At 41.1% G+C, this 27,799-nt stretch overlaps 1 protein-coding gene across 1 annotated transcript in view; it reads left to right on the forward strand.

Annotated features, from left to right (window-relative positions):
- Positions 1–332: 332 nt before the first annotated feature.
- DCN (decorin) overlaps positions 333–27,799 on the forward strand; it is a 67,199-nt gene continuing 39,732 nt past the window's right edge. Inside the window, exons 1-2 of the mRNA XM_061639583.1 lie at positions 333–580; positions 8,536–8,776. Coding sequence (XP_061495567.1) covers positions 8,572–8,776 — 205 coding nt within the window. The 5' untranslated portion in view covers positions 333–580; positions 8,536–8,571. The remainder of the gene's footprint in view (positions 581–8,535; positions 8,777–27,799) is intronic.

Here is a 27,799-nt window from a genome sequence, read left to right on the forward strand (position 1 = left end):
TAGGACTAACTTGTTTATTTCCTACTGTGTTTTTTAATAACTTGGAGAGATTACTTTTCTTCCACTTCCTTGGGTTTCATATACTTCTGTAACCAGAAACCTATTTTCTCTATATATACTTTTTTCTTCTGCTAAAGAAAATGATTCTTCCGAGTTAAAAAGCCATCTAACTAAATACGTGTTTTTTGAAGAAAATGACAAAATAAGGAAGAAAATGATCTTAAGCATTCTGTGCTGATCTGTAAAAGCACTTAGAATCCTGGACACATGAAAAAGAAATAAGGCAAAAGGGAAAAAAGGGGGCTGATAAAAGTTCTGGCTACAATACAGGAGACATATCATTACCATATGATCTACTGTGGGTGTCAGCCTAGATTCTGTTCATTGCGGGAAACCTTACTTTTTTAACTGTGCTATGGAATAGAAGATGCAGGAGGGTTTTCCACCAAATGACAGGCACTGAGCAGTAAACTACCCCTCCTTCTTTCCACACCTGCACTGTCTTCTGCCTGGCTTGAATATTTTAGTTTAATTGCATCTCAACTCTGAGGGCGCCTGTTGCAAATCCCTGGATTAAAAGGTATGGCTTTCAATAATTATCTTGAACTCTGTTCCAGTACAGTAAAGCTTCAGTGAAAGCTAGGGGAAACAAGGAATCTGAAAGAAGAGCCTTTAATCAAGATGTTTAGTACTGTTTAATCTGCATTATAGGGGAACAATCTCGAGAACTGTGGACCTTAGCATTTGGGACCATTTCTTTGTATTTTTGTAAGGACTGGTATGTTCCTTAAAGAGTTTTGTAGCTATGCATTTTCTTGCTCTAATGCAAAGTTTGGAATGTGTGATGTTGTAAGAGGTACCCTGAATCTTCATGTTTCGTAATTTGAAAACCGGGACATATTTGTTTTAAGTTAAAGGGGTGTATGGAATGCTTTGCCAGAGTAGCAGACATCTTTCTAAACATTGCAAAGTGGTATATTACATATTTACACAGTGATTACATATTTAAGACAAGAGGATTCTTGACTGAAAGAGCTAAAAGATAAACAAGCATAGTTTGGGTATGCAGACATTTCTTACTGTTTTAACATGAAAATAAATGTGCATCCAAAACCTTCAATGTGTCTCGCAGAATGTGTTCTTTACCTCATCAATTCTTGATGTCTTATAAGCAACGCATTTGCTCTGAAAATAAATGCAATATATTAGTTGGTGTTGAAGCAGGTGAAATTGAGATGGAGCCACCTCTGTGTCTAGTTTCCTCTCTTTTTTAGAAAATGACCTTATTCTCTGTTTTTTAAATGGAATATAAATACATTTATTCTGCAAACCAGTTAAGCCAAGCATTCATTTCTAGAACTCTAGGTCAACTGATTTATGGATCAGGCTGCCTGAGCCTTATAGAAATGCTCCTGGATAGAAATGCTACAACATAATTCAGTATGGAATTAAACCTTCTGACCCCCTCCCCTGCCCCACTCAAAGTAATGTATATGTATCACCTCACAATATAGTTCCCCCGTATGATTTGTAGAATTTGCTGCTTGTTTATATATCTTTCTTCTGGCTATTCTATTTTACATACTTTTCCCAAACATATGTGAATTAAGTCTGTTAAAAGAAACACTATAACCCCAAACCTTTGTTAGCTGTTTTCAAGAATATTTCTGATCTAACTAATATACAGTACAATTCTATGCATGTTTACTCAACAGCCCCGTTAGGTTCAGTGGGGCTTAGTCTCTTCTAAATACGTTAAGGATTGTAGCAATATAACAGTGACTGAAGGAATACTACAGCTATTAAAGGATACTGCAGTTACTGAAGGATAAGGCCCATAGTTACTTGGCAGTCACAGTTTTTCATACATTTTAGGCTGTAGTCCTCAGCCCACCTACCTAAACGTATGCTCCCCTGAAATCAGTCAGACGGCCATATTGTTAATTAAAGGGCTATAGAAGTGCCTTATAAATTATATGGGGTAAGTAATTTCAATAATATTTTGAATTTTTTACAGAAACACATCTTTTGTCTTGAAAATCAGTTAATATGTTGCTACTGTTGCTGAGGGAATACAAGTAGAGTGAGACAAAGGATGTGCCTCTTTGGTAGACTCCTTTCAGCAATTACTTACATGGGCTTATTATCCATGACATTTCTCATGTGCCAGTTATGCTCATAAACTGAGAAACCTAATTGCTGGTAGGGGCAATCAATTAGTTACCAACAAGTATTACAGATATCAAAACACAAAACATTAAAAGGTTGTATTCTAGTCTCTACTTCAAGGCATGGAAATGTTTTCACAAAATCATAATGTTTTAGCAACAGGGTAATGAGAGGTCATACAAATCATCCTTTTGCCTGATTAGCTGGAAGTAGTAATAAAAGCTCATTAATGGTGTTTTGTTTCAATATTTGATTTGCCAGAAAACGTGTTCATACAAAATTCCTGGGGATTAGATATACTAGGTCTTAATCTGTCATTGGTCTATTAATCTAGACACATTTTAAATTTTCTTAATTTCAGTTAGACCTAGTGGGCTGTGAGATGAAGAGCCACTGTGGTGCAGTATCATTCTAGTGTGTTGGGGATGAATGAAGGAGACCTGGGTCCACATTTCTGCTCAGTGATGGAGCTCAGTGGGTGACCCTGGTCCAGTTGCTAAGGCTGCATACACACATACCGAAACGGAAAGGGCCATGGCTCAGTGGTAGAGACCTTGCATGCAGAAGGTCCCAGGTTCAATCCTCAGCATCTTCAGATAGAACTGGGAGAGATTCCTGCCTGAAATCCTGGAGAGCTGCTGCCAGTCAGTGTAGACAATACTGAGCTAGGTGAACCAATAGTCTGACCCAGTATAAGGCAGATTCCTATGTTCCCGCTAAGTATTCTGGGGCCTGTAGCTTGTTAAGAGTGCTGGCAGTTGTAGATCTGTGAGGGGTAAACTACAGTTCCCATAATTCTTTGGGGGAAAATAATGTATGGTGTATATGCAGTCTATCTCTCTGCTGAACCTCCGTCACAAGGTTGTTATGAGAATAAAAGGTAGTATGGGGGGGGAGGTATATGATATGGCAACCGGTGCTCCTTTGAGAAAGGTAAAGGTAAAAATAAAACCAAGTCCATAGCTTAGTGTGGGGCCCTTTAATTCATATGCAGTTGGAGAAAAAGAGAAAGATCCGCCCAAATGACTTTTAGAATAAAAGATTAGTATAAAATAGTAATATTAGAGGATGGGATTTGTTTGCTTGAAACATTTCTGGTCCCACTCTCACTTCAAAGAGGCTCACAAACCTAGAGTTATCTTATAGAACCTCTGCTAGATTTCAGTGAGTGGCTTTGCTGTCCACGTAATGGCAAATTTAAAAAGATTGTGTCATGCTGCATTCTGGGAAATACAACCTCCAGTTAGTTATGCTGTATGGAGATGTACAGTGGAATATTACCACTTGTTCCCTAGAAAGCTGGAAGAACCTTCCAATAGAGGCCTTACTCCTTAGGGCATGATGCCTTACTGGGCTGATTTTGTACATTAGCACTGCTGCATGGGACTTGTTTCCATCCAGCAGGGCCTTATGCTGCAAGTAATACTCCTGAACAACAAACAAGTGGATGGCATGGTTTCTGTCCACACCACTGCCACTCTGGCAATGCTGTTGTGGGAAATAGCTGCGTCGTTCATTCATTCCATGTGGTTTCGTTTGACAGATGTTACTGGCCCAGGATGGAATTCAGATATGAGGAAACAGCATTTGTGCCACAATGGTAACATATGAATAAGCTGTAAGGGTGCTGACAAGAAGAAGTGTACATCTGTAGGGCTATATTGTTGAATCTAGAGATGTACTAAAGGAAAACAAGAATTGTGGGTAAAAAATTATTGCACACATTTATAAAATAGCCAAAACAGCCTAGTCTTTTCTATTAGCTGGTGTTTTCCATTATTGCATCAAGTCAAGAAGCAGCAGTGGAGGAGCTATATATGCCTCCAGGCCCTGCCATGACTCTTCCTGCACCATTCTCCTTGGATATCAGAAAATTCATCATAAAAGTCAGCTGGCTGGATATCTAATGTAGATGTTGGGTACATGAAAGTCAGTTTTGTCAACTTAAAGGCCACCTGTAATGTTGTGGCAGACTGTTGAAGGTTGGGCTAAATGTTAATAGACAAGGAAGCCAAGCAAAACAAACCTGAAATGGAACTTTTTCCTTAAAAAGATTTATAGCATTTACTTCAAGCAATTAAAGGTTCCTTTCACATTACTTTGCCAGCCTGGCAAGTTTATGGTTTTTTAAAAACCAGAAGACTCCCACACCCCAATTACTATCATGAGTTTCACAACCTCAGCTTAACCACTATAATAAAACAATAAGGGAAGAAAGGAATTCAATCCATTTGCCATATTGACTAAGAACTGGCAAATGGAAAATGTGGTTTCTCCCCATTAATTATTGTTCACAGTCCTAACACAGCTACCTGCAGGGCCGGCTCCAGGCATGCGGGGGCCCTTGGGCATCAGCTTGCCCTGGCCCCCCGGTGTGTGTGTGTGCACATAATCGCGTGCACGCAGCCCCCCGTGCTCCCCTGCCTGTCTAGTCTTTACCATTGCCCTTAATGAAGATGGTGGCCGTGGTTTTCCTAAGGGGAATGAAGCCTCCGTCGCCATCTTTATTGATGGCACATGCACATCTCTGCCATCAACTAAGATGGCGGCAGCGGCTTCAGTACCTTAGAGAAGCTGCTGCTGCCATCTTCATTAAGGGCAATGCTAAAAAGCCTGCTGACAGGTAAGTGGGGGCACGGGGGGCACTGGGGGCATGGATCGTGGAAGGGGAGCAGAGGGCCCCTCAGGGGCTCCTGTAGCTCCGGGGCCCTCGGGCCAGTGCCCAACCTGGCCACCCTTTAGAACCGGCCCTGGCTACCTGTTACTAAGAAATACAAGTCCAATCAAATTATGCAGACAGGTGTGCACACACTTGCCTCTGTGTTCTTGTATGAATCTTTGTTTTAGAAATACTTTCTGGCATCTTATATAAATTATATTCACTAATAGGCAAAAAACCTTGAGGTTTAAGAACGTACCTATAGCCCACAGATATTTCTATCAAACTTTAAAAAGCAGGGAAATTGGGCAGCTATAGTGAATGCAATATCTGAGATATTGGACTGCCCTACAAATTGGTCAAAATGCAAACACCGTTTCGGTTGGTCTTTCACAGTCCAATCCACTTGCTGTGTAGCTTGGAAGAATTTTGTAACATGTGCCTCTGAGCATATGGTGAGTGGTGGCAACACCTGCCATCTCCAAAGATAGAATAATATTTTTGTATGTTTGTTGGTGTTCTTCTTACTTTGCACATTTCCTGCGTTACTAATATTTCTACAGAGAATCTAATCTAGAAAATTTTATTTCCTTCATTATTCATCCTAGAAATCTGTGGAAAATTTATTTTTATTAATTTCAAAGCCTTTTTATTGGTCAATGCCATATGATGGTGAAGACAGCCTTTTGTGTTTCAAATTGGAGGTTATGCTCTATTTCTATTTTGGGTGCATTAAAGTGGAATCTGAAACTGCAGTTTGATGTAAAATCAGACTGATTCCAATATGTTGCTACTTCAGCTATGACTCTAGCTGTTGGAAAAAAGAGGATGCATGTTTTCAGCCTGCTATGTTTAAACCACTTCATTTAAGGCAAGGTGGGCATGGTCAATTAAAAACATAGAGCACACCTTGAATTTTGTGAGAATATATTTCACCTCCCACTGTTTTATCTTGTGCAAATTGAGATACTCCTGAGGTCCACTGGAGACTATTCTGCAGAAGTCAGCACCATTATTCCACAATTATGTTTGGAGTTTTTTAGTGTAAATTTTACAAAGTGTTGCTGTACTTCACATATTCACAGAAACAGAAACAAAAGAAATTGATTTCCTATAGGAAACTTCACTAAAATTGCAAAGTAAATCAGACATATTCAAAGTGACCATCTGAACTATATCACTGTCTTAATAATGTTGCTTCCTCCCTGCTAAAACAAGATCAGCTCTGCACAAGTCTTCTTTCTATTCTTTGGGCTGATTGCAGGTGTTGCCACCACTCACCATATGCTCAGAGGCACATGTTACCAAATTCTTCCAAGCTACAGAGGAAATGGATTGGACTGTGAAAGACCAACCCAAATTGTCTTTGCATTTTGATCAATTTGTAGGGCAGTACAATATCTCAGAGAGGAGGTCAGGCGTCCTGCTCCCCTGGTGCATTCACTATAGCTGCGCAATTTCCCTGCTTTTTAAAGTTTGATAGAAATAGCTGTGGTCTATAGGTATGTTCTTAAACCACAAGGTTTTTGGCCTCTTAGTGAATTTCCCTGCTTTTTAATCCAGGAGGTAAGAAATGGTATCATGTCCAAATTTGCTGAGAATGGATCGATCATTTGTGTGCTTATCAAGTTCAATGGCATTTACTCCCCTGCAATCATGCTTAAGATAGGTGAAACTGACCACAGGGGATGTGGAGGGGAGGAGGAGGAGGGAGGAGAGGAAAGGCAGAGGAAAGGACTGGGATGGGAGCAGGCAAGAGGGAGAGGGGAGGAGAAGGACGGGTTTGATCATTTGCATGTTTATTGAATTCAATGTGATTTACTCCCATGCAGTCATGCTTAGGATAGGTAAAACTGACCAGGGAGGAGGGAGGGAGGGCTGGAGTGGTCACGGTTGGAGGAAGAAGTTAGAGGGGAGGGGAGGAGGAAGGGAGAGGAGAGGGGAAGGAGGAGAAAAGCAGGTCTGATCATTTGCATGCTTATTGAATTCAATGGGATTTAATCCTATGCAATCTTGGTTAGGACAGGAAAAACTGACCATGGGGGAGGAGGAGTGGGAGTGGGAAGGATCATATTGGAGGGGGGCAAGGGAAGGGGGAGGGGAGGTCAGGTTTGATCATTTGGATGCTTAGAGAGTTCAATGATATTTACTTCTGTGCAATCATGCTTAAGATAGGTAAAACTGACCATGGGCAGGAGGAAGGGAGAAGGAGGGGGGGATGGAGGGGATTGGAAGGGGATGTGGAGTGAGGGGCAAAGGAAGGGGGAGGGAAGGGGCAAGAGGGAGGGGATAGGTGAGAGGAGAAGGGATAGTGGGTTTGATCATTTACATACTTTTTGAGTTCAATGGGATTTATTTCTGTGCAATCATGTTTCAAAATGGAAATGGACTGCCTTCAAGTCGATCCCGACTTATGGTGACCCTATGAATAGGGTTTTCATGGTAAAAGGTATTCAGAGGTGGTTTTACCACTGCCTTCCTCTGAGACTGGCCCAAGGTCAACCAGTGAGCTTCATGGCTGTGTGGGGATTCGAACCCTGGTTTCCCAGTTCATAGTTCAACAATGACCTGGAGGAGGGGCAGGGAGGGGAGGGGGAGGGGAGGAGATTGGGTGGGTGGGCGCTGGGCAGAAGGGAAGCCCCTTTCCTTTCCAAAAGGAAAAATTCTGAACAGTATCATTGCTTTTCAGTGTTTCCCCCACCTTTTTATTCTACAGCAGGCACATGTAGCCAGCCTCCCACCCAAATTTAAACCAAAGCTTTCCCTGGCCACATCCACACCAGGCCTTTATTTCACTTTGGACAGTCATGGCTTCTCTCAAAGAATGCTGGGAAGTGTAGTTAATGAAGGGTGCTGAGAGTTTCTAGGAGACGCCCTGTTCCCCTCACAGGCTTCAGTCACAGTGGCTGACTGTTAAACCAGTCTGGCCACTGAAGCTATCTCAGTAGAACAGGAGTCTTCTCTCAATACCCTTCATAAACTATACTTCCCAGGATTCTCTGAGGGAAGCCATGACTGTCTCAAGTGAAATCAAAGTCTGGTGTGGGTGTGGCCCCCTGATTAGGCAAGCCCAGCAGCTGTGAGTCTGGCTTGTAGAACACTGACAGTTGGTTCTTACTGAGCATGCCTGCACTTATCATAGGGTCCCACCCAAAATTTATTAAATTAATTAAAAATCAGCCAGGCATTTTTTAAATGTTTAAACTGCAGAAGATGAAGGTCAGAGTATGGGGCAAGGTCAGTATTAGGATTACAGGTACTCTGCGAACATGGCTGATTTTTAATGAATTTCAACAGATTAGGAGAACTCTCAGAGAAAAAAGTCCAAAAGGGCTCTGGGTTTTCCCCCCTCTCTTTTTACACTTTGAACTCTCGATTCTGTCTGACTGTTTTGTGTATCAACATGAAAATTGACAGGGTTGTTAAGCAAGCGTTTCTGAGTTCAGGACAATAAGTTTTGTAAGGTTTTGTTTTGAAATGAGCTTATGGGAAGCATCAGAGTGGCATGGGGGTATTTTCAATTTAACATTGCGGAATGTGAAAAACCCACGCTGGCTATAGTATACAGCCACTCTCGTGGCTGTATAATCTGTGTAATGCTTTCATCATTGTATTACCTAACTGTAGCACCAATCCACCAAAAACAGCTTAAATGATAAATATATGAGCACAAACACAATTTATATCTCTTTGCTTTTCACTTCTAGATTCACTGCTGCTCTCTTGAATAGATGAACTAAACCATGAAGGTAGCTGTTTTCTTCCTTCTCATCCTGCCCCTTTGCTTGGCCAAGTCAATCGATAAAACAGTCTTGTTTGACTTTATGATTGAAGATGAAGCAGGTTCTGGAACTACCGATGCTCCAGATATTTATCCTCCAGAGCAAGGCCCAGTATGTCCATTCCGCTGTCAATGCCATCTTCGGGTTGTGCAGTGTTCTGATTTAGGTAAGCTAAATGCAATGTTGCTTCATCAATATGTTTGTTTATGCTGGCTCACAATGACAACTAAGTTATTTTAGGGCATCAACACTGACATAGTTATCGAGCTCTCCTGTCATGCTATAATTTTGTCATTATTATGAAGTATGTGTATGACAGTTTTGTCAGCAATTACAACAGAAGTATGAAGACAGAATTATACATAGGATTGTGGAAAAACAGGGCCTTTGTGGTGGTAGACCATGAAAGAAACAGTGCTTTACATCCATTTTATCCTGCCTTTCATTCAAGACCACAGGCATTTCTCTTTAAAGAAAGGTCAGTTTTTCAATATTCTGTAATGTGCGCAGGCATGAACTAAACATGGTGGGATTTCACAGACTGATATTAAAAATCCAGAAAAATTCAAATTTCCATGTACCAAAATTCTGCTGCTCATCATTTCATCAGGTAATTAGGATTCACTATGTTTCCTAAACAAAGCCATCAATAGGTTATATGGGCTACATGAGTGAGATGCCAAGTAGTTGTTGTTGTAGTTAACTTGGAGCAATGAGCATGGGAAAGCTAATGTTTTCTAGTATTTGTTTTAATGTGGGCCTAATAGTAATCCTTTTAATTCTAGTTTAATTAAAATATTAGCATTTTATTTTCAATGACAAATACAAATATATATTTGTTGTGTACTTGATGCTTTGCACACATGAAGATAAAGCAGAGCAATGGGCAAAGGTCAGACTTCTTGGTGAAGATCCCTAGTAAAGGAAATAAGTCATGTAGAAAAAAGATAGAGAATTGATGGTTTTTCACTGTGATGTAAAGACAGCCAGGGATCAGGTGAACTCTGCTGGTGGAGCAGACCATAAGGGCAATAGCAAGACCAGAGGCAGGAGACCATCCTTTCCTGCAACCAGGCAAGGAAGCAACAGCAATCAAGAATCAAGACTTGAAGAAACACTGTGATTAGTTGTTTCACCCACATCTGAATGTGGCTAATATAGAAAGGCACTGAGTGTCAAGAGATTGGATTGAGGTAGGATATCAAATAAATAAGGACAAGACAGAATGCTATAGGTTTGAAGACCTATGTAAGCAATAATTTTGCCTTGTACAATCAGTTACGACCATCAAGAGGCTCACGCTGGCTACAAGATTGGATTCAGACTGTTGAAAGGAAGGTCATAGAGGTTTAACTCTCTTTTTAATTCAAGGCTCCAACTGTTTCTGAGAAACAAAATTCTCACATCCAAGGAGATACTCTAAGAATTGTGAAATGAGCAGTTTGGTCTTTCAGTCTTACAAATAAAACCATAAAATTTAGAATTACATGAGCAGTTAAGAATAGTTAGTAAAGAGACAGGGTTTCTCCTCACATCTTATCTACTTTTTCCCTTTTTAGCTGACAAATTTATTACCCTTGGAATTTTTGCTAGGGGTTTAATTATCCTATCATTTCATGGCAGTTCTTCACATAAAGTATGCATGTATCTACAATTATATTGTCAAGCTGCACCTTCTAAATACAAGAAGCCTGAACAAGAGCTAGAGGCCTGTTATGAATTTTCAGTTGATTGGCTTAAGCATAGTTTAAGGTGCTATATGTGGAAATGGAGCAATAAATAGCCACCATTTATTTATATGAGAGAATGACACCTCTGAGGCAATGACTGGGCAGAAGGCAGATTTCATTTTTGAACAGTTGTGTCCTAGCATGAAGCCAGAACTCATCAGGAGCCCATGGACCCATCAGGAGCCCATTAAAACCAAGCCTACTGTGACCTTATGGAAAATCACCCCCTCGTCACAACTATTAATTTAAAATTTGTGGTTGCTAATTATGCTATTAAAGTTATGTCTAGTTTGACTCCAGTTCTCCATCTTTCTGTGCCTCTGTTCCAGTTAGAAGGCTTCTATTATTACCCATATATGTAGACCTTCATGAACCCCTCCACTCAGTTGGAGGCGAGGTCATCTCCTCAAAACTCAGATGACTAATAGTTGAGAAATCTCTGGATATCCCCCAACCATTAGCTCTTTCTGAGAAAATATCCACCCCCATCATAGGCCATTAGCTAGAAATCCATTTAACATAAGAGGTGGCTGGCCAACCACAACAATGTGAATCCTACAGTTCTCAGAAAAATAATATTGTCATTTTTAGAGGGCCAGTAAGATCAAAATTCCATTTCCTCAAGTTACCAGTAAAGAATAAGTATTACTATGGACTGGCTGGAAATGTCCAAAACAAGTTTCATGACACAAACACTTCTGATGTTATTAATAAATCTCAAGACCAGCTCATTAATGATGGAAATGAAGGTCAGATTAAGTCATGTCATACAGATGAATGGTGCATCTTTGAAGATTCTAATTATAGCCCATTTCATGAACATGTTTTACATCTCTGGCATATGATATTGTTCACACCAAGAACGATCATTGCTTGATTCTAAATTACTGGAGTGACTGAATAGGAACTTCATCTTTTGTAGCATTCCACACCAGACAAACTAGTGCTTTGCTCTAGCTGTCTGAGGCTCAGAATGCTGGCTGAATGGATTCTGTTATGTTGTAACAACTCTAGTTGACTGTTATCCAGACTTCCTCTTCCCTAGTGTGCAAGGGTGGAACAAGATAACATCACTATACCCTTTCAACAAGCTTATTACCATATAATCCCCTCTGGACTGAATTATCATATGTGAAAATATTCTTGGGTAGTTTGGCTGCATTGGGAGACTATGTATATATCTAATTAAATGCTTTTCTGGGTGGAGGCTGAAGTTTCATGATTGGTCTCCACCCCCCCCAAGCATTCTTCTTGTTGTTTTTGTATTATAAACTCTAAATCCACCCTCTTAAGAACCTGTAGTCCTCCAGATATTGTTGGGTTACAACTCCCATCATCCCTGAGCATTGGTCATGCTGACTTGAGCTAATGGGAGTTGGAGTCCAACAACATCTGGAAGGCCACAGGCTTGAATTGAAAGCTCTGCACTGCAAGAACCTGGTTTAATCAAAATCTGGGTCACAAGATTTTCATTGATTTGATTTGGGCTGGCTTTTGAAGAACAAGAAGTATCAAATTAATCTGAAAACATATTGTGTGTATCTGAGTGTGTGTGTTGAGTATGTGAAGGAACTTCTGTGTTTTACCATTGATGTGATTTTCATTTGAATATTTGCTTTTGAAGCTCTTCAGCACATCTAATAATCAATCCTACATTGCTGATGAGTAGTCCTGAGGCGTGCTTTCTATCCTTTTGCTGATATTGACATTTCACAGGAAGAGTCAAATGCACTTTTTAAAGATTTTGTAGTAATCAGTATGCCAATCATTTGTTGTTGTTTTTCAAGAATACTAAAGGAAGAAACAAGTTGGAGAAGTATGCCTTCCCTTCTCTGCCAGTCTCCCATTCCTACCAAAGCAAAAAAACAAAAACAAAACCCTTTTCCTTTTAGAAGGGAGAGGGGGTAACCAGAGGATTCACTAAACATATGAGAGACCTTGCTGACCTCTCTTTCACTGGGCTTTCAGGAAGCATTATTGGGTGTCCCCTGCCTCCTGAATTAAACTGAGATACAGTGAAAGCTGCAAAGCTCATGTTCCCCTATATGAAATGATTCTCCTGAGCATTCTTAAGAACATCTTTCCCAGTTAAGGAAAGGCTGACACTGAATCTTCCCCACTATTGGTTACCATTTCTTAAAGGTAAAGATTTCTGTTTGAAAGTAGGTAGAAAGAATGGCAGACAGGACTGGTTAATGGTGAGGGTGAACTATCTCTATAGTAAGCTGAATCTAAATTTGAATGGGTCTAGACCTAGCTTCAAGGGTGAAGACTTTAAGTCCCCTGTTTGTAAATTTGCACCATCACTACATCATTGTTTTGTGAGGCATTTGAAAGCTGTGGAGTTGGATTGGGTTAAATCAATTTAGGTTTGGCACAATTCATTGTTTTTATAAAAAAGAGTATTGTTTATTGAATTATGCATTCAAAATGTGCAATTTATATGTATGGAAAGGCAAGGCTTTTTTCCAAAAAAATGAATAAATTGCATCATATTGTAATTAGGGATGTTATGGAACAAACCACAGACATACTAGGCTTTTAAAAAATTGTTATCACACTCAAATAGAAATTTAATACAAGGCATCACTTCAGCATAGAGAACCACATGAATCCCATATGGTTTTTGTCATGAACAGCAAACACATTTTGCCACATGAGTGTGTGGTTGAAAGTTGGTGCCAATCAAGACTTCTTGCCACATGTGAATATTGTGATGGAGAGGAAGATGGAAGAGTCATAGATTGAAGGAAAGGAAGAGGTGACATGAAATTGAGGAAAGTAGAACAAGTAAAGGAGCAAATTATCTATGTACAGAAATATTTTAGGACTTACAGACAGAAAGATATTTATTCATATACGGATTTCAATTCTTCAACCAATTTGTTGGCTGCACACTGTAAGCCATTGGTGAGGAGTGGGGAAGAAACAGTGCTGCAGATGCTGGAGGACTGTGCACTATCAAACAGATGGTCATAAGCCTGTTAGGTACATCACTTGATAATCTCCTCTACTGACAGTTGCAAATTCTACAAAATGTATCTTCTCTCGTCTTCACAGCAATCTGATGGGAAATGTTAGCTCTGATGAAATTCTTCTTTTTATGCAATTCCCAAAGATGGAGATACCCTTTCAGAGTCTGCACCTGGAAATCTTATAGAAATTATAACACTCAAAGTCAGGCTCATTGTCTTTTGAGCCTTGTTGAGCCTTACAAAAACTGAAGAACTAAGTCATGGGTCGCTAACCTTTTTGGACCAGTGGGTACATTTCAAATTTTGAGAGAGTGCTATGGGTGCCAGTCACAAACTGGCTGCCATGGTGGACATGGCATAACACAACATGCCTGCTGTGGGGAGTAGGGCATAACAAAATTAGAGACAGTCAAAGCTGCTTCTCCACTCACCATGGGAAGCCAACTATGTCCTGCTCCTAGAATTCTGTTTCCCCCAATTCATGCCAATCCTAAACTAAAGCCTAGGTTGCCATCCTGTATCTGCTTACCTGGCATTAACACATTAAGCCCCATTAAAAAAGGTGATTACCTCTAAAGTAGACATGCATACCATTTACTGTAGTTAATAATACAGTGAATTATTAATGAGTGTCTGGACTTCAGCTCCTGCACAGCAGGAGACATACTAAAACTCTATAAAGTTTTCACATTTTGCTTTTGCCATTTGGGGAAGGGATTCTTTAAACATCCACCCACCTGTACACTGTAGTAGTATTTGCAGAAAATAATTTCTATGGAGTACCTGACCTCAGATGAACCCATCACAGGAAAGATGCACAGGAAAGTTGCGAGGAAAAAAAGGAAGAGAAAACTATTCCAAGAACTACTAGAAAATAAGACAGAAACAGTACAAATGCACTTAAGGGGAGGGGGACACAACTCACTTAATAATCACAGCTCTGATATCACTCATTATCTAAAAACACTGAAAGGTGGGAGCAGCCAGGCTGGCTCATTTTACAGAAATTGCTTAGAAGAATACCTGCACATTTTACTTCATAACTTTCTTTCTAGGAGGGCTAGAGGCTTACTTTCTTAAAAAATGAAAGCTTGGAATCTAGGGTCATTGCCTGGGGATGCCAATGAAGGCCTTTGGGCACCAGGTTGGCAATTCCCAAACTAAGTGGTCAAATTTGCTGTGTAAGAAAAGAATGATGCATACTCTAAGTAGGCTATCTCAGTAGATTGTGAGCGGCCAGCATAGTGGGCAATAGAGAGCAGCTGTGGCAGCTGGTTTTACTTTGACTTCTATCCATTTTTCTTATTATTTTAAAACCAAAATTAAGCCACCAGGATATTTCACAATATTTCATATAATAATCAAACCAGAATGTTCACAAATATGGGCCCAAAGACTCAGGGAGCATACATGCGCTATATTAAAAAATCCTTTTCTTTTTTGCCTCTGCAGGCCACATATTTATCAGGAAGTAGTATCACAGGCCAAATTTCAACCTGTCAATCTGCCCACCAGTAGATCACCTGACATCACAGTACTGTCTGCGTCAAAGCAACATGTGTAACCCAGGCATGCAGGAAACTCCCTCATGTACCCAATTCAGCAGGCTTTTGGTAGAGTGAAAGCCAGCTTTCCTTTGCCAATTCACAGTTGGGAGCATACTTTAAGGCTCCTAATTGTGCATTGGTGACCACATCCCTATATGCCCCACACCTGATAGTACATATGATGCCAGGTGGGATAGGTGGGTGTGGGTTGAGGAAAACTGTCTCACAGGAAAAAATTGAACCACTGGAGGGCCAAGTTTGGCCCGTGGACCAGAGGTTCTCCACCTCTGTGACAAGTGAACATAAAACCTTTTTTTAAAAGGCAGGGTCTTACCAACGTGGTTGACTTCAGAAGTGGCCATGAAGCCTCACATTCTTCTTGTGAACTGGGGACAAAAGACCTGTAGTATCAGGGGCTCTAGTTCTTGGTCACATAAAGATTTCTCCATGGGTTTCAGGTTCAGGAACATATCTTACCTGTGCTAGTACTTTCTTATTCGTCACTTTCTGTCACCCAAAATGTATGATGCAGAATGTAGATAGAAGAAAGTTTTCTGTTATTATGAGTATATTTTTCTCCACGATTTAAGAGAAACAATGTCAAAATAATATCTGCGCAAGCCAAGTCTTGTATATAACTAAGAAACAGGTACTAATGCAATAAAATTATCTTCTTACCTTCCTTGTGATTTTGAATTTAGGAAACATTGCACAAAGATACTAACAACTCAGTCCTACACACATCTACTCAAAAGTAAATCCTATTCAGTTTAGTGGGGTGTCTCCTCTCAGGTAAATGGATGTAGGACTACAGCCTAAGATAATCAATTGTTATATTGTGTCTCCTGACAAGATTCCAGGTGTGTACATGGGTGGAAAACTAATGCTGTAGCCAAGGAGCAGGCAGATTAGCCTCCCAACTTGCAAAGCAGCACTAGGATGTAATAAATTTGTGCTACTTAAATGTTCGGCTCAGGCTAAACACAGAGATACTAGTTATTAGAGGTGATGCCTATGTAAGCAGTTTCAAGTTGGGTGAGGGGTGATAAAAGTTTTCAAGTACTCTGGGTAAATTTACAAATGCATTCATTATTGTATATTCTACTATATAGCATTTCCAATAACTTGAGCTGTAGAAATGATGCTTACAAAACTTTAGGATCAAAAGTTCTGAATCCATGCTTCACTTTTTAAGGGCAAGCCATTCCAGAATATATTCTGCAAAAGATTTTTTTAAAAGGCATTTATACATCCAATGGCCCAGGTCGAGTCATGTATGAGCAATGAATGAAGAAATCTTCAAGAAAATTAATCACTGCCATATGACTTCCTGTTGCTGGATCTGTTTCATATCTTTAAATTTGCCAGGAGTCCAGAGGGGAGGAAATCATGCAAGTTTATTCAAATTGTGCTTCCAACAAATACTATGAGAAAAATGATAATTTATAGAAACTTGTAGTGGCAAGAAGTCTTCTCTTGATCCTAAGTGCAATAAGTAAATAAAAAAGCTTGGTTTTAAATACATTCGGTCATTCTATCTCTCCTGCATCAAATAACCTATAACATCAGAATTTATTGAAATGGCCTTTGGAATTAAAGATGAGGAGTTTGTGAGCAAAGAGTAAGACAGTAAAATCACATGGTTTACATGACAAGACAGACAAATTCATTTATTCAGAAACTGCTGGGTAAAGGATTGGGGGCTGACATACGACAATGGCAATTCAGGGATAAGAAGATTGCAGTAATCAAGGTGAAAGAAAATCAGAGAATGAGCCAGATTTTTTTCTAGTGGAACAGAGAAAAAGGGCAATATTTTTGCAATATTGTTCAGGGCAAAGAGGCAACATAAATTGACAACAGACACGGTTTTAACCTTGGTTTTGTCCACAGATCAATCTATTTTTATCTTCAAAAGTTTCGGTTTGTACTTCAGGGATGTTTTCTAGTGTTAGCTTTGTCTAACATGAATTGTCAATTTTATAAAATCTTCCCAGTCTGCTTTCTCTCCTCACTATCCTGTTTTCTCTCCTGACTCTCCCATATGCACCTACATGAACCTTAAGGTCCTTCAGAGGCCCTGCTCCAGGTTTCCCTGTTGAATGAAGAGAAGTGGACAACTACCAGGGTATTGTCAGTAGTGACACCAGGGTTTTGGAATTAGGGTTGCCATATATCTCTGGTTTTAGATTTGCCTGGAGACAATGGTTTTTGGGGGTCTGCTCTGGGTCTCTGGGTGAGTCACCCCAATCCCCGGACACTTAGCTTTCATTTAAAAAAAGTTCAAGAATTAAATGTCAGCTGTCCCCCCTGCAACTTCTGTTAGTACTGACTGCTCTAACCCCCATCCTTTCAGTTTTTTAGCCAATAAGTGAAGTCAGAATTGTGATTGACAAGGGATTTGTTGACCTCCAAGCAATAGCTAGAAGCTATTGCAAATCCTGAAAACAGTTTTCTTTTCCTTTTCCTTATCTGCACATCAGTAATTCAGTAAATTTATAGCATTCAGCAGCATCAAGAGTACTTTCTTTGTGCAGGAGATTTGGGACTTGTTTATGAGTAAACATGCATAGGATTGCACTGTAGATATCTTTACATGTTGTGTAAATAATAAACATCTTTGACATTCTTGCTTATATAAATATATCTTCATACCAAGTCTTAATATGTATCTGATTTCACACTATGGTTGTATGTTATTATTTCCTCTACATATTAAGTATGCCTTCTTCCTTGGGGTTGTCATGGTCCCGCTCTGTTGTTTTCACCCTGAGGGGCAGATTAAGCTGAGATATGGTGAGTAACCATGGTCACCAAGTAACCATTATAGCTAATTTCCATTGAAAACGTCAATTAAAATTGTTTTTATGCAGGCAAAGTTTATGCAGATCCACATAATACATTTAAAACATATCCAACTCACATTTAAAGCACATGACTTCCTCTAAAGAATCCTGGGAAATGTAGTTTCCCCTCACAGTTATAGTTCCCACCACCCTTAACAAACTACAGTTCCCATGATGCTGTGGTGGGATTCATGTGCTTTAAATGTGTATTGAATATGCTTTGAATGCATTGTATGGATCTGCCCTAGTATGCTGTTCATTCATTAGTGAATTGGAAAGAATAATTTTTAAAGATACTTTTTTAAACAGGGAAGGCCTGTAGCTCAGTGGTAAGGCACATGGTTTGCATGCAAAGGTCCAAACTTCAATCTCTGGAAAAGACTATTCTCTGGAATCCTGGAGAGCCAATGCCAGTCTGAAATAGCTTGAACTACCTCTTATGCGCCCACGTACATATTCAAGAGTTCCTCACTTTTCCCTTAAGCCTAAAGCTGTTCAGAGTCCTTGTATGTAGCAACCACACTTCACCTAGCCTTGTGTCTGTTGCTCCAGCAGTAAATCCAAACAGGCAGGCTTAATGAGGAAATTTCCACCAGAGATTTATCTCAGGATTGGGGATAAATCAGGTTAAAAAAGAACAGAGTTCTACAGTGGAAGGAAGTTATGCTTTTTATTGACTACACATTTTTGTATGATTATATATGAGCATACTTAGTCTGGTCAAAACCACTAAATGAATACACCAGAATTAATAATACAACACAAAACCCAAGGTTATTAAGTAATATATTCTTATACAGTCTAGATATCTTAACACACATATATAGAAAAGAATGACAACTTAAATCTTATCTACAGGGACTAAAATAAGATTCAGAATAAAACTCCGCAATTAGGCAAAGGGCAGCATCATGACCAGTCATATGGGGACTGATAAAAAATCTGCATTTGTGATCTGTTTTTTATAGTCTCTCATCTAGATCATCTGATCTGGAACTGCATCACCTTTCCATTCCCTCAGTCTTTTCTCACAGATGAATTCTCACAGACTTTTCATAAACATTCTTATGGGACATTCTCACAAACAATCACCTTTCTGTTCTCATAGATCTCTATTTTAGATCTTACCTAAGGTTACTATGGGACATCTGGAGAAACCTAATAGGGTATTTCCTGGTCTCTTCAATATTCATGTGTTTCAAGTGTATGTTAAATATGCTTTAAATGCATGGTGTGAATCTGCCCTAGTATGCTGTTCATTCATTAGTGAATTGAAAAGAATAATTTTAAAAGATACTTTTTTCAACAGGGGAAGGGCACATGTTTGCATGCAAATGCTAGCCCTTGTCATCAGTGCTGAGCTAGATTTGCCAAATGCCCTGAGTTGGTATACAGTAGATTCCTTTGTTCCTAAAAGAGGAAAGAGACCCAAGGGCTACAGTGACTCTGAAATGTATTTATGTATTTTACTTACAACATTTATATACCATTTCATAAAAAATCTCAAAGGTCCAAAATTAAATCTCTGGAAAAGACTATTGCCTGGAATCCTGGAGAGCCAATGCCAGTCCATGTTATCAGTACTGTGCTAGATAGTACTAAAAGGCCTGAGTTGGTATAAGATTTCTTTGTTCCCAAATCTGCAGTGACTCTGAAATTCATTTATGTATTTTACTTACAACATTTTACTTATGTATTTTACTTACAACTGTTTTATTGTAAAAACCTCAATAAAGAGTTTACAGAAGGAATTAAAATAATAACAATATTGGCAAAACAGTTAAAACAGGTATTTAAAAACATTCAAAATAATAAAACCAACAGAGTTAAAAACAGATAAAAGGCATAATATCTTCTACATGAGTGGGTAGGCTTGCTTAAACATAAAATGTGTTTAGCAGGTGCTGAAAAGAGTACAGTGACCTCATTCCATTACATCCATAGAAGGAACAACAGTGGTTCCATGCGCTCAGCTCACCCGCCTTAAACCCACTGATGATGCACCTTGTTGTTTGCATGATGGTTTGTTTCTTGCCCAATAGTGGTAAAAGAGAATTCACATACTGGGAAGTATGGTTTCAGTTGCTGCTGTTCCCAAACTATTGCTTCTGAAGGTAGACCAAACCATGTGTGTTTTTTCTCTGTCCATTACTACTCACTAGAATTGTGTTGGCTGTCAAAGTGAGTTTATAACAGCCCACATGGTAGGCAGGAAAGGGTAGAGAATCTTCTTAATTCTTACTCATTTCTCAAACTTCTCTATGCAGTAAAGGGCCAAGTCTGTAAAGAAGTTTGGAGAAGCCACGTTAAAAAGCAGCCAGGGCATTACAGGCAGGGAGTTGCCAAACCTGCTTTGATATGGACATTTTTGCAGAGGACCCCTAGTCAAGCCTTATCAACAGCACAATCCTAACCATATCTACTCAGAAGTAAGTCCTGTTGAGTTCTATAGGGCTTAGTCCTTTAATAAGTGTGTTTAGAATTGCAGCCTTCAGGGGCATCCATCTTTACTTCTGAGTGCTCCCATCTAACACCTCCACAACACTAACTTTCTTCCTACGGTGGCCTTCTGGTGACTGGCTTAGCCTGAGGGCACTTAAACCCTTCTTGCCAGAAGCATGTGGGCTGGGTTCTCTACCTAGGCTCCCTAAGCAGGTGACAAGGAATGATCCTATCACTTGAGCTGGACCTGGGAACACCCTCATTTAGCTAAGATTTCTATCTTAATTTCCAATCAGATCAATGCTTCTGTTTGAGTGGTATGCTCCAATTAACTGTGGCTGATGCTTAATGTCATGTTTAATGACATCACTAGGGACCGCCCTGGTGACATCACTAGGGACCGCCCTGGTGACATCACTAGGGACCGCCCTGGTGACATCACTAGGGACCGCCCTGGTGACATCACTAGGGACCGCCCTGGTGACATCACTAGGGACCGCCCTGGTGACATCACTAGGGACCGCCCTGGTGACATCACTAGGGACCGCCCTGGTGACATCACTAGGGACCGCCCCTGAAATCTCAGGGTTTGGAATACTTCTGACCTGTCAATTCTATTTGGAATAGCTTACCCAGGGAGGATCACTTGGCCTTATCTTTGTATTTTTGGTGCCAAGTAAAGACCTTTTTGTTCATCTAGGCCAGCCTTTCCCAACCGGTGTGCCTCCAGATGTTGTTGGACCACAACTCCCATCAGCCTCAGCCATTGGCAATGCTGGCTGAGGCTGATGGGTGTTGTGGTCCAACAACATCTGGAGGCACACTGGTTGGGAAAGGCTGATCTAGGCCATTGAAATAAGTGAATTTGGAACTCTGTTTTTAATGTTTGGGGTGGCGTTCTGTTTTGATGTATTTAAGAGTGGTGTGCAGTAGTGCTGTGTTGGGCATGAATAACAAGGTGATTCCTTCCTGAGTCAATTCACATTGTTAACAAAGTGCCCTGAGTCGCATCAGGGTCCTTACAAATTCTTGTTTTACCCTGTCATTTCTGCACTCCATTTCTCAGTATACTATGCAATTATGTTTTTCTATGTCTCTGTGTTTCTCTAGGTCCATGGGCTTTAGAAGAAGGGAAGCTATCCAGAATGCTGCTTGTAAAGAACTGAAGAGCTCTGGGTGATTTTTTTGTTTGTTAAAGAAGAGCAATGGAGGATTTCTTATTATTATTTATTAGATTTATATCACACACCTTCCTCCAAAGGAGCCCAGCGTGGCAAACTTTTTAAAAAGTAAAAAGCTTAATTTAACGTTAAAAATTTTCTGTTGCTCTTCTTGGAAAAAACATCTTCCAGAACTCTTCACCACTGTGCAGGCACCATTCTGGGACAGCCTCACCTTATAATGCCTAATTGAGGACACCACAAGCACTGGAAAGCTAAGCTGCCTAGTGTGAAGCTGTTAATATTTTAAAAATATGAAAGCAAGAGTACACACCACTTGGCTATCTTTAAATTATTTTAAGGTTAGAAAGAGCAAGAAACAAACTCTCTCCCCTTCCCTCAAAATATAGAACTAATATGGAGTTTGGAGTTTTCATCCAATTCTGGCAGAAAATGAACAAGTTATTCCTTTGTTTTTTCAAAAAAATTAAAGGTGCCCTATAGATGCCTGCCTGTAATTTGGCAGGCTTATTCCATTCTAGAGGGGCTCTCCTGCTTGCAAATTTCATTCACTTCTGCCAAAGAAGACATGTTATATATCGTTTTTAGATCTTTCATAGCACTGAATGGGGAACACAGAGTTTCACTGTACATAGAACAAATAGGATCCCAAATCGTAGATCAAAGCAGAGCACAGAGTGACTTGGAAAGAGATAAGTCTGAAGCAGATACAGCTCAGAATAACTTTTCCTTTGATTTAAAAAAATCCAAAATTAAAGGTGCCCCAGAGATATCTGTGTCGTTCTACAGTTTTGTATTATGTTGTTTTATGCTTTTATATTCTTATATATATGGTAAGAGGTTTATATTAGTATGATTAAGGTGAGTGGTGAGTGTTGGGAGAAGGAGTGAGTAAAATGTTTGAGTGTGCTGGATGGTGATTGGCTGAGTGACTAGGAATGAGAGGTTTATATTTGAGTACATGGCAGTTGGGCAGTTGGATTGGATTGATTGGGATTGTTGTGGGGGTTGAGTTGGAGTAGAATTGTTAGGTGTAAGGAGAATGGTAGTGTAGGTTCAACTTTGGTTTATTATTTTGGATTTAGATGGTGAAAGGATGGAGTTAGTGTAGGGATATTAGTGTGAGCAGAACATATAGGATTTAAAGTGCTGAAAGAACAGCCAGTAATTAAAATGAAAGACCTAAAGACAACTAATGAAACCACATGCTTATGAACCTGTCTTTTCAAAGGGTTTTCCCTTCCCTGAGGCAAGTAAGTTTGAGATCTGAATGACCATGGAACACACTGATGAGGAAAGAAAACTTAGTGCCTTTATTGAATCAAAGCTGTTGATTTTGACAAGCAGGCTCTAATTCCTAACAGCAGATAATAATAAGCTTTGATCTTACCTTCTCTGTTTCTCCCTGCTGGAAGCCCCCCAGTCAGCAACAGGTAGAGAGATCCCATATCTGGCCCTGTTTGGATTCATACCACACTGCTCTTCCCAGCAGGCTGGTGTCGAGGCTTCTGGCTGGTGTCGAGGCTTATCTGCCCAGATCGAGGGTCCTTTATTTATACCCAAAAGACCCTCTGTAAGGGGGCATAGGTGGCACCTATACCTGTGAGATTTTTATCTTTCTCAGAGGCAAGTGTTTTTTGATTGCACACTCCTGGTGTTTATCTTACAAGTTGAAGTGCTTGCCAGAGCTGAGAATGCAGCTGTGAAGACTTTCCCCCTCCCTGATGAGTTCATTGTTTTAACTAATTAAACAGCATTTCCCAGCCTCTACTGTCAGCTGAGACAAACAAGCTTCTTCCTACCCAGGGTCAGAAATCCTATCATTTGAACTGTTCTGAAGAGAACTTTTCAGACTCCAGTACTAGGCAAGCAGTTTACAAAAGCAATAAGCTCCCCATAAATCAGGAGTATGAGACAAGAATTATGGACAGGGGGAATGAGGCATGTGTCAGTTTCAACAGGGTGAAAGCTGGGCCGTAAACTCATTAGCCAGCAACTGGCTGGGTCGTAAATCTGCCAAGGCCAGGAAGATAATGGGGAAGAGATGAGGGAAGATCAGAGGAGTTTTTCCAAGTGCTCGTACCGAGTCAGTGTCCAAGATGTGAAGTCAAGGGGGAATTCCGGGTCCAGTTAGCCAAGTGATCAGTCCAAGGGTCTGGGTTCTGGCATCTGGGTCTAGAGTAGAGGTCACAACTGACATTGTAGTCAGCAGCCCCTGAAGTCAAGAACTGCCTTTTAAATCCCACTCCCTAAGACAGGTGCAGGTAATCAGCCCTCTGGCTCCCAAGAGCTTGCTGTCTTAAATGGCCAGATTGGTGGCATTGTTGCATTACTCGCTGGTGTCTTTGTTCTGCAGGGGGGAGGGGAGCCTCCTGTTCACTCCCTGAATTCTACTGAGGGGCTTCAGCTGTGTCCTGAACACTCTCCAGGTGAGGGAGAGCTGGAGCTGCGTCCTTGGAGATTCCGTTTGTTCCTTCTCCTGGGTCTGCTGCTGCTGTCCTCCATTCTTCCTCCTCTTCCTCCTCTGAGGACTCATCCAAAGGGAGCATAACAGCATGCCTTACTAAGCTCCTCAGATCTTGCTAAATGTTTTGACACTACAGAACCCAGTGTCCTGCCTGAACACTCTGAAGTCAGTCTCAAATGAGGAGCTGTGCTTTTCTTTAATAGGTTTATTAAAACTTTTTGGTTCAGAGCGCTTCATGAATCAACTTACAAGTTACACAGAATTTAGCATCATTACTAGGTTAGACTAGACATGACTACATGGCATGAAGAGGTTGTTGCAGCAACTAGACAAGCCCCCTCACCCAGCTTAAGTAGGGTTGGGCAGGCACCCTACTTGCATGAACTGAATGTCACTGTTGGGAGTGTGCATGCACCTGAGCAGTCCGCCTCAATGCATCTATTGGGGCATGTTTTTCTTGCCAGTGCAAGCGCTTCTGTGAGCAAACAATACTCTGCCTCAGCAGGACCCTCCTCATTGGAGGGAGAGGCGATGAGCTGGGGAGGCGGCAGAGCGGGTGTGGGCAGAGGAGATGTATCAGGTGGGGTGGCAACTGCCTGACTGGCCTGAGCCTCCTCATGGATAACTGGAGCTTCAGGGCAAAACTGTCACTGTCCAGAGCAAGAGAGTTCTCAGAGTCCTGCATGCCCAGCGGCTCAACATGGGAACCATCAGTCCATTGAAAGTCCTCCTCCTCTTCTGTTGTCTTGAGTCCCAACCCCGTTCTGCTGGGTCCATGACACCCATAGTGAACATGTGCTTTTGAATTGTCTGTTCTTAAATAAACATTGTTTTGCCTCTCTCTCTCTCTCTCTCTCTCTCTCTCTCTCTCTCTCTCACACACACACACACACACACACACACACACACACCTCCCTCATCATTTGACTACCCTAACAGTGGAACCAGATACATGTTATCTGTGTGCCTTAAGACACGGTTCTTTAACCTTGGGTCCCCAGATATTGTCAGACTATAACTCCCATCAATCCCAGCCAATTTAGCCAATGGCCAAGGATGATCGGAGTTGTAGTCCAACAATATCTGGGGACCCAAGGTGAACAGTGCCTTATGGAAGTGAGCAATATCAGGTTACAAGGGCTCAATTCAAAGCTGTGAGCTTTAAAGACACAAAGTGCCACAAGGAATTGAGGCTTGCCTGGATACCTGAGCCATTACAACAACAGGGCTACGGGAAATATATAAAGGATTCCCTATCACAGCATTGCTATAGCATTGCCACCCTGAGCTCCTACTGGAAGGAAGGACAGGATATAAATCTAATAAATAAAATAAAATACAGTTGTTGTTGTTGGTGCATAAGCAGTAAACTGTGTCCCCCTCTGCTAACATATAAAGTGGGTTAGTGAGGTGAGGGGCACGGCAATACTTGCCTATTATTTCACTGGCTTAATCAACTCTGGAGGGACTCCTGTTCTTTCAAATGTCATCCACTTCTGCCAAGTAAGGCAAAAGTTAGAGCTATTTTTAGATTCCCCTGTAAGAGGGAATGGGGAACACAGAGCTTCAATTTACATGGAAAGAACTGGAACCCAAATCACAGATTGAAGTGGATAGAGCACAAAGCGACTTAGAAACAGACCAGATTTTTCTTTTTAAAGCACAGATGCAAATACAACGCAATTCTTGGGGCTGGGGCAAGTCCCCCTTCCCATTTTAATGGTATTATTGTTATTGTTATTGTTATTCTTATTATTATATTTTTATTATTATTATTATTTATTACATTTGTATACCACCCCATAGCCGAAGCTCTCTTGGCAGTTTAAAAACATTAAAAACAAATATACAAATATACAAATTTAAAAACACATTTTTTAAAAAACATTTTGAAAACACATGTTAAAATGCCTGGGAGAAGAGGAAAGTCTTGACCTGGCGCTGAAAAGATAACAGTGTTGGCACCAGGCACACCTTGTCAACAAATCATTCCATAATTTGAGGGCCACCACTGAGAAGGCCTTCTCTCTTGTTGCCAGCCTACAAGCTTCCCTCACAGCAGGCACCCGGAGGAGGGCCTTTGATGTTGAGCGTAGTGTACGGTGGGTTCATGTCGGGAGAGGTGTTCCATCAGGTATTGTGGTTGCAAGTCATGTAAGGCTTTATAGGTTAAAACTAGCACTTTGAATCGAGCTCGGAAACATACAGGGAGCCAATGCAAGTGGGCCAGAATTGGTTTTATATGTTCGAACCAACTGGTTCCTGTTACCAATCTGGCCGCTAGTAAATGGATTCCCTGATCAGTTGGATGTTCGACCTGTTCTGGATGAGGTTACACTCCCCCTGAAGGAGCAGTTGCGTAGCTTGGGAGTCCTTTTGGACCCGTCCTTGTCACTCGAGGCGCAGGTGGCCTCGGTGGCACGGAGTGCTTTTTACCAACTTAGGCTGGTGGCCCAGCTGCGCCCATATCTGGACAGGGAACATCTTGCTTCAGTTGTCCATGCTCTGGTAACTTCAAGGTTGGACTACTGCAATGCACTTTACGTGGGGCTGCCCTTGAAGACGGTTCGGAAACTGCAGCTTGTGCAGAATGCGGCGGCCAGATTAATAACTGGGACCAAGCGGTCGCAACATGTGACACCAATCCTGGCCGGCTTGCACTGGCTGCCTATTCGTTTCGGGGCCCAATTCAAGGTACTGGTTTTAACCTATAAAGCCTTACACGGCACGGGCCCACAATATCTGGTGGAACATCTCTCCCGATATGAACCTACCCGGGCACTACGCTCAACATCGAAGGCCCTCCTCCGGGTGCCTACTCAAAAAGACGCCCGGAAGGTGATTACAAGAAAGAGGGCCTTCTCGGTAGCGGCCCCCTAACTATGGAACACCCTTCCTGATGAGGTACACCTGGCGCCTACTCTATTATCTTTTCAGCGCCAGGTGAAAACCTTCCTCTTTGCCCAGGCATTTTAAAATCATTTTAAATCATTTTAAATCTTAATATTTGTATCTTGTATCTTGTATTTGTATTTGATATTATATAAGTTGATTGTGTTTTGTCTGCTCGTCTAATTGTGTTTTAAGGATTGTTTTAAAACTGAAATGTAATTATATATCTTATTGTTTGTACACCGCCCAGAGAGCTTGCTATGGGCGGTATAGAAATCGAATTAAATAAATAAATAATTTTGCACAAGGTGCATTTTCCGAACCATCTTCAAAGGCAGCTCCATGTAGAGTGCATTGCAGTAATTTAACTTGGAGGTTACCAGAGCATGGACAGCTGAAGCCAGGTTATCCCTGTCCAGATAGGAGCTTAGCTGGGCCACCAACCGAAGTTGGTAGAAGGCACTCCATGCCACTGAGGCTACCTGAGCCTCAAGTGACAGAGATGGTTGTAGGAGAACCCCTAAGCTACAAACCTGCTCCTTCAGGGGGAGTGCAACCCCATCCAGGACAGGTTGACATCCACCATCCGGTCAGAAGAACCACCCACTAGCAGCATCTCAGTCTTGTCTGGATTGAGCTTCAGTTTATTAGCCCTCATCCAGTCCATTGTCGCAGCCAGACATCGGTTCAGCACATTGACAGCCTCACCTGAAGAAGATGAAAAGGAGAAATAGAGCTGAGTGTCATCAGCATACTGATGGGAACACCTTCCAAAGCTCCGGATGACTGCACCCAGTGGTTTCATGTAGATGTTGAACAGCATGGGGGACAGAACTGACCCCTGTGGAACCCCATATTGGAGAGTCCAGGGTGCCGAGCAATATTCCCCAAGCATCACCTTCTGGAGCCGACCCACAAAGTAGGAGCGGAACCACTGCCATGCAGTACCTTCCACTCCCAACTCAGCCAGTCGTCCCAGAAGGATACCATGGTCGATGGTATTGAAAGCCACTGAGAGATCAAGGAGAATCATCAGAGTCACACTCCCCCTGTCTCTCTCCCAACAGAGGTTATCATACAGGGCAACCAAGGCTGTTTCCGTGCCAAAA

This window comes from Rhineura floridana, chromosome 8, assembly GCF_030035675.1.
Source record: "Rhineura floridana isolate rRhiFlo1 chromosome 8, rRhiFlo1.hap2, whole genome shotgun sequence".
NCBI lineage: Eukaryota > Metazoa > Chordata > Lepidosauria > Squamata > Rhineuridae > Rhineura > Rhineura floridana.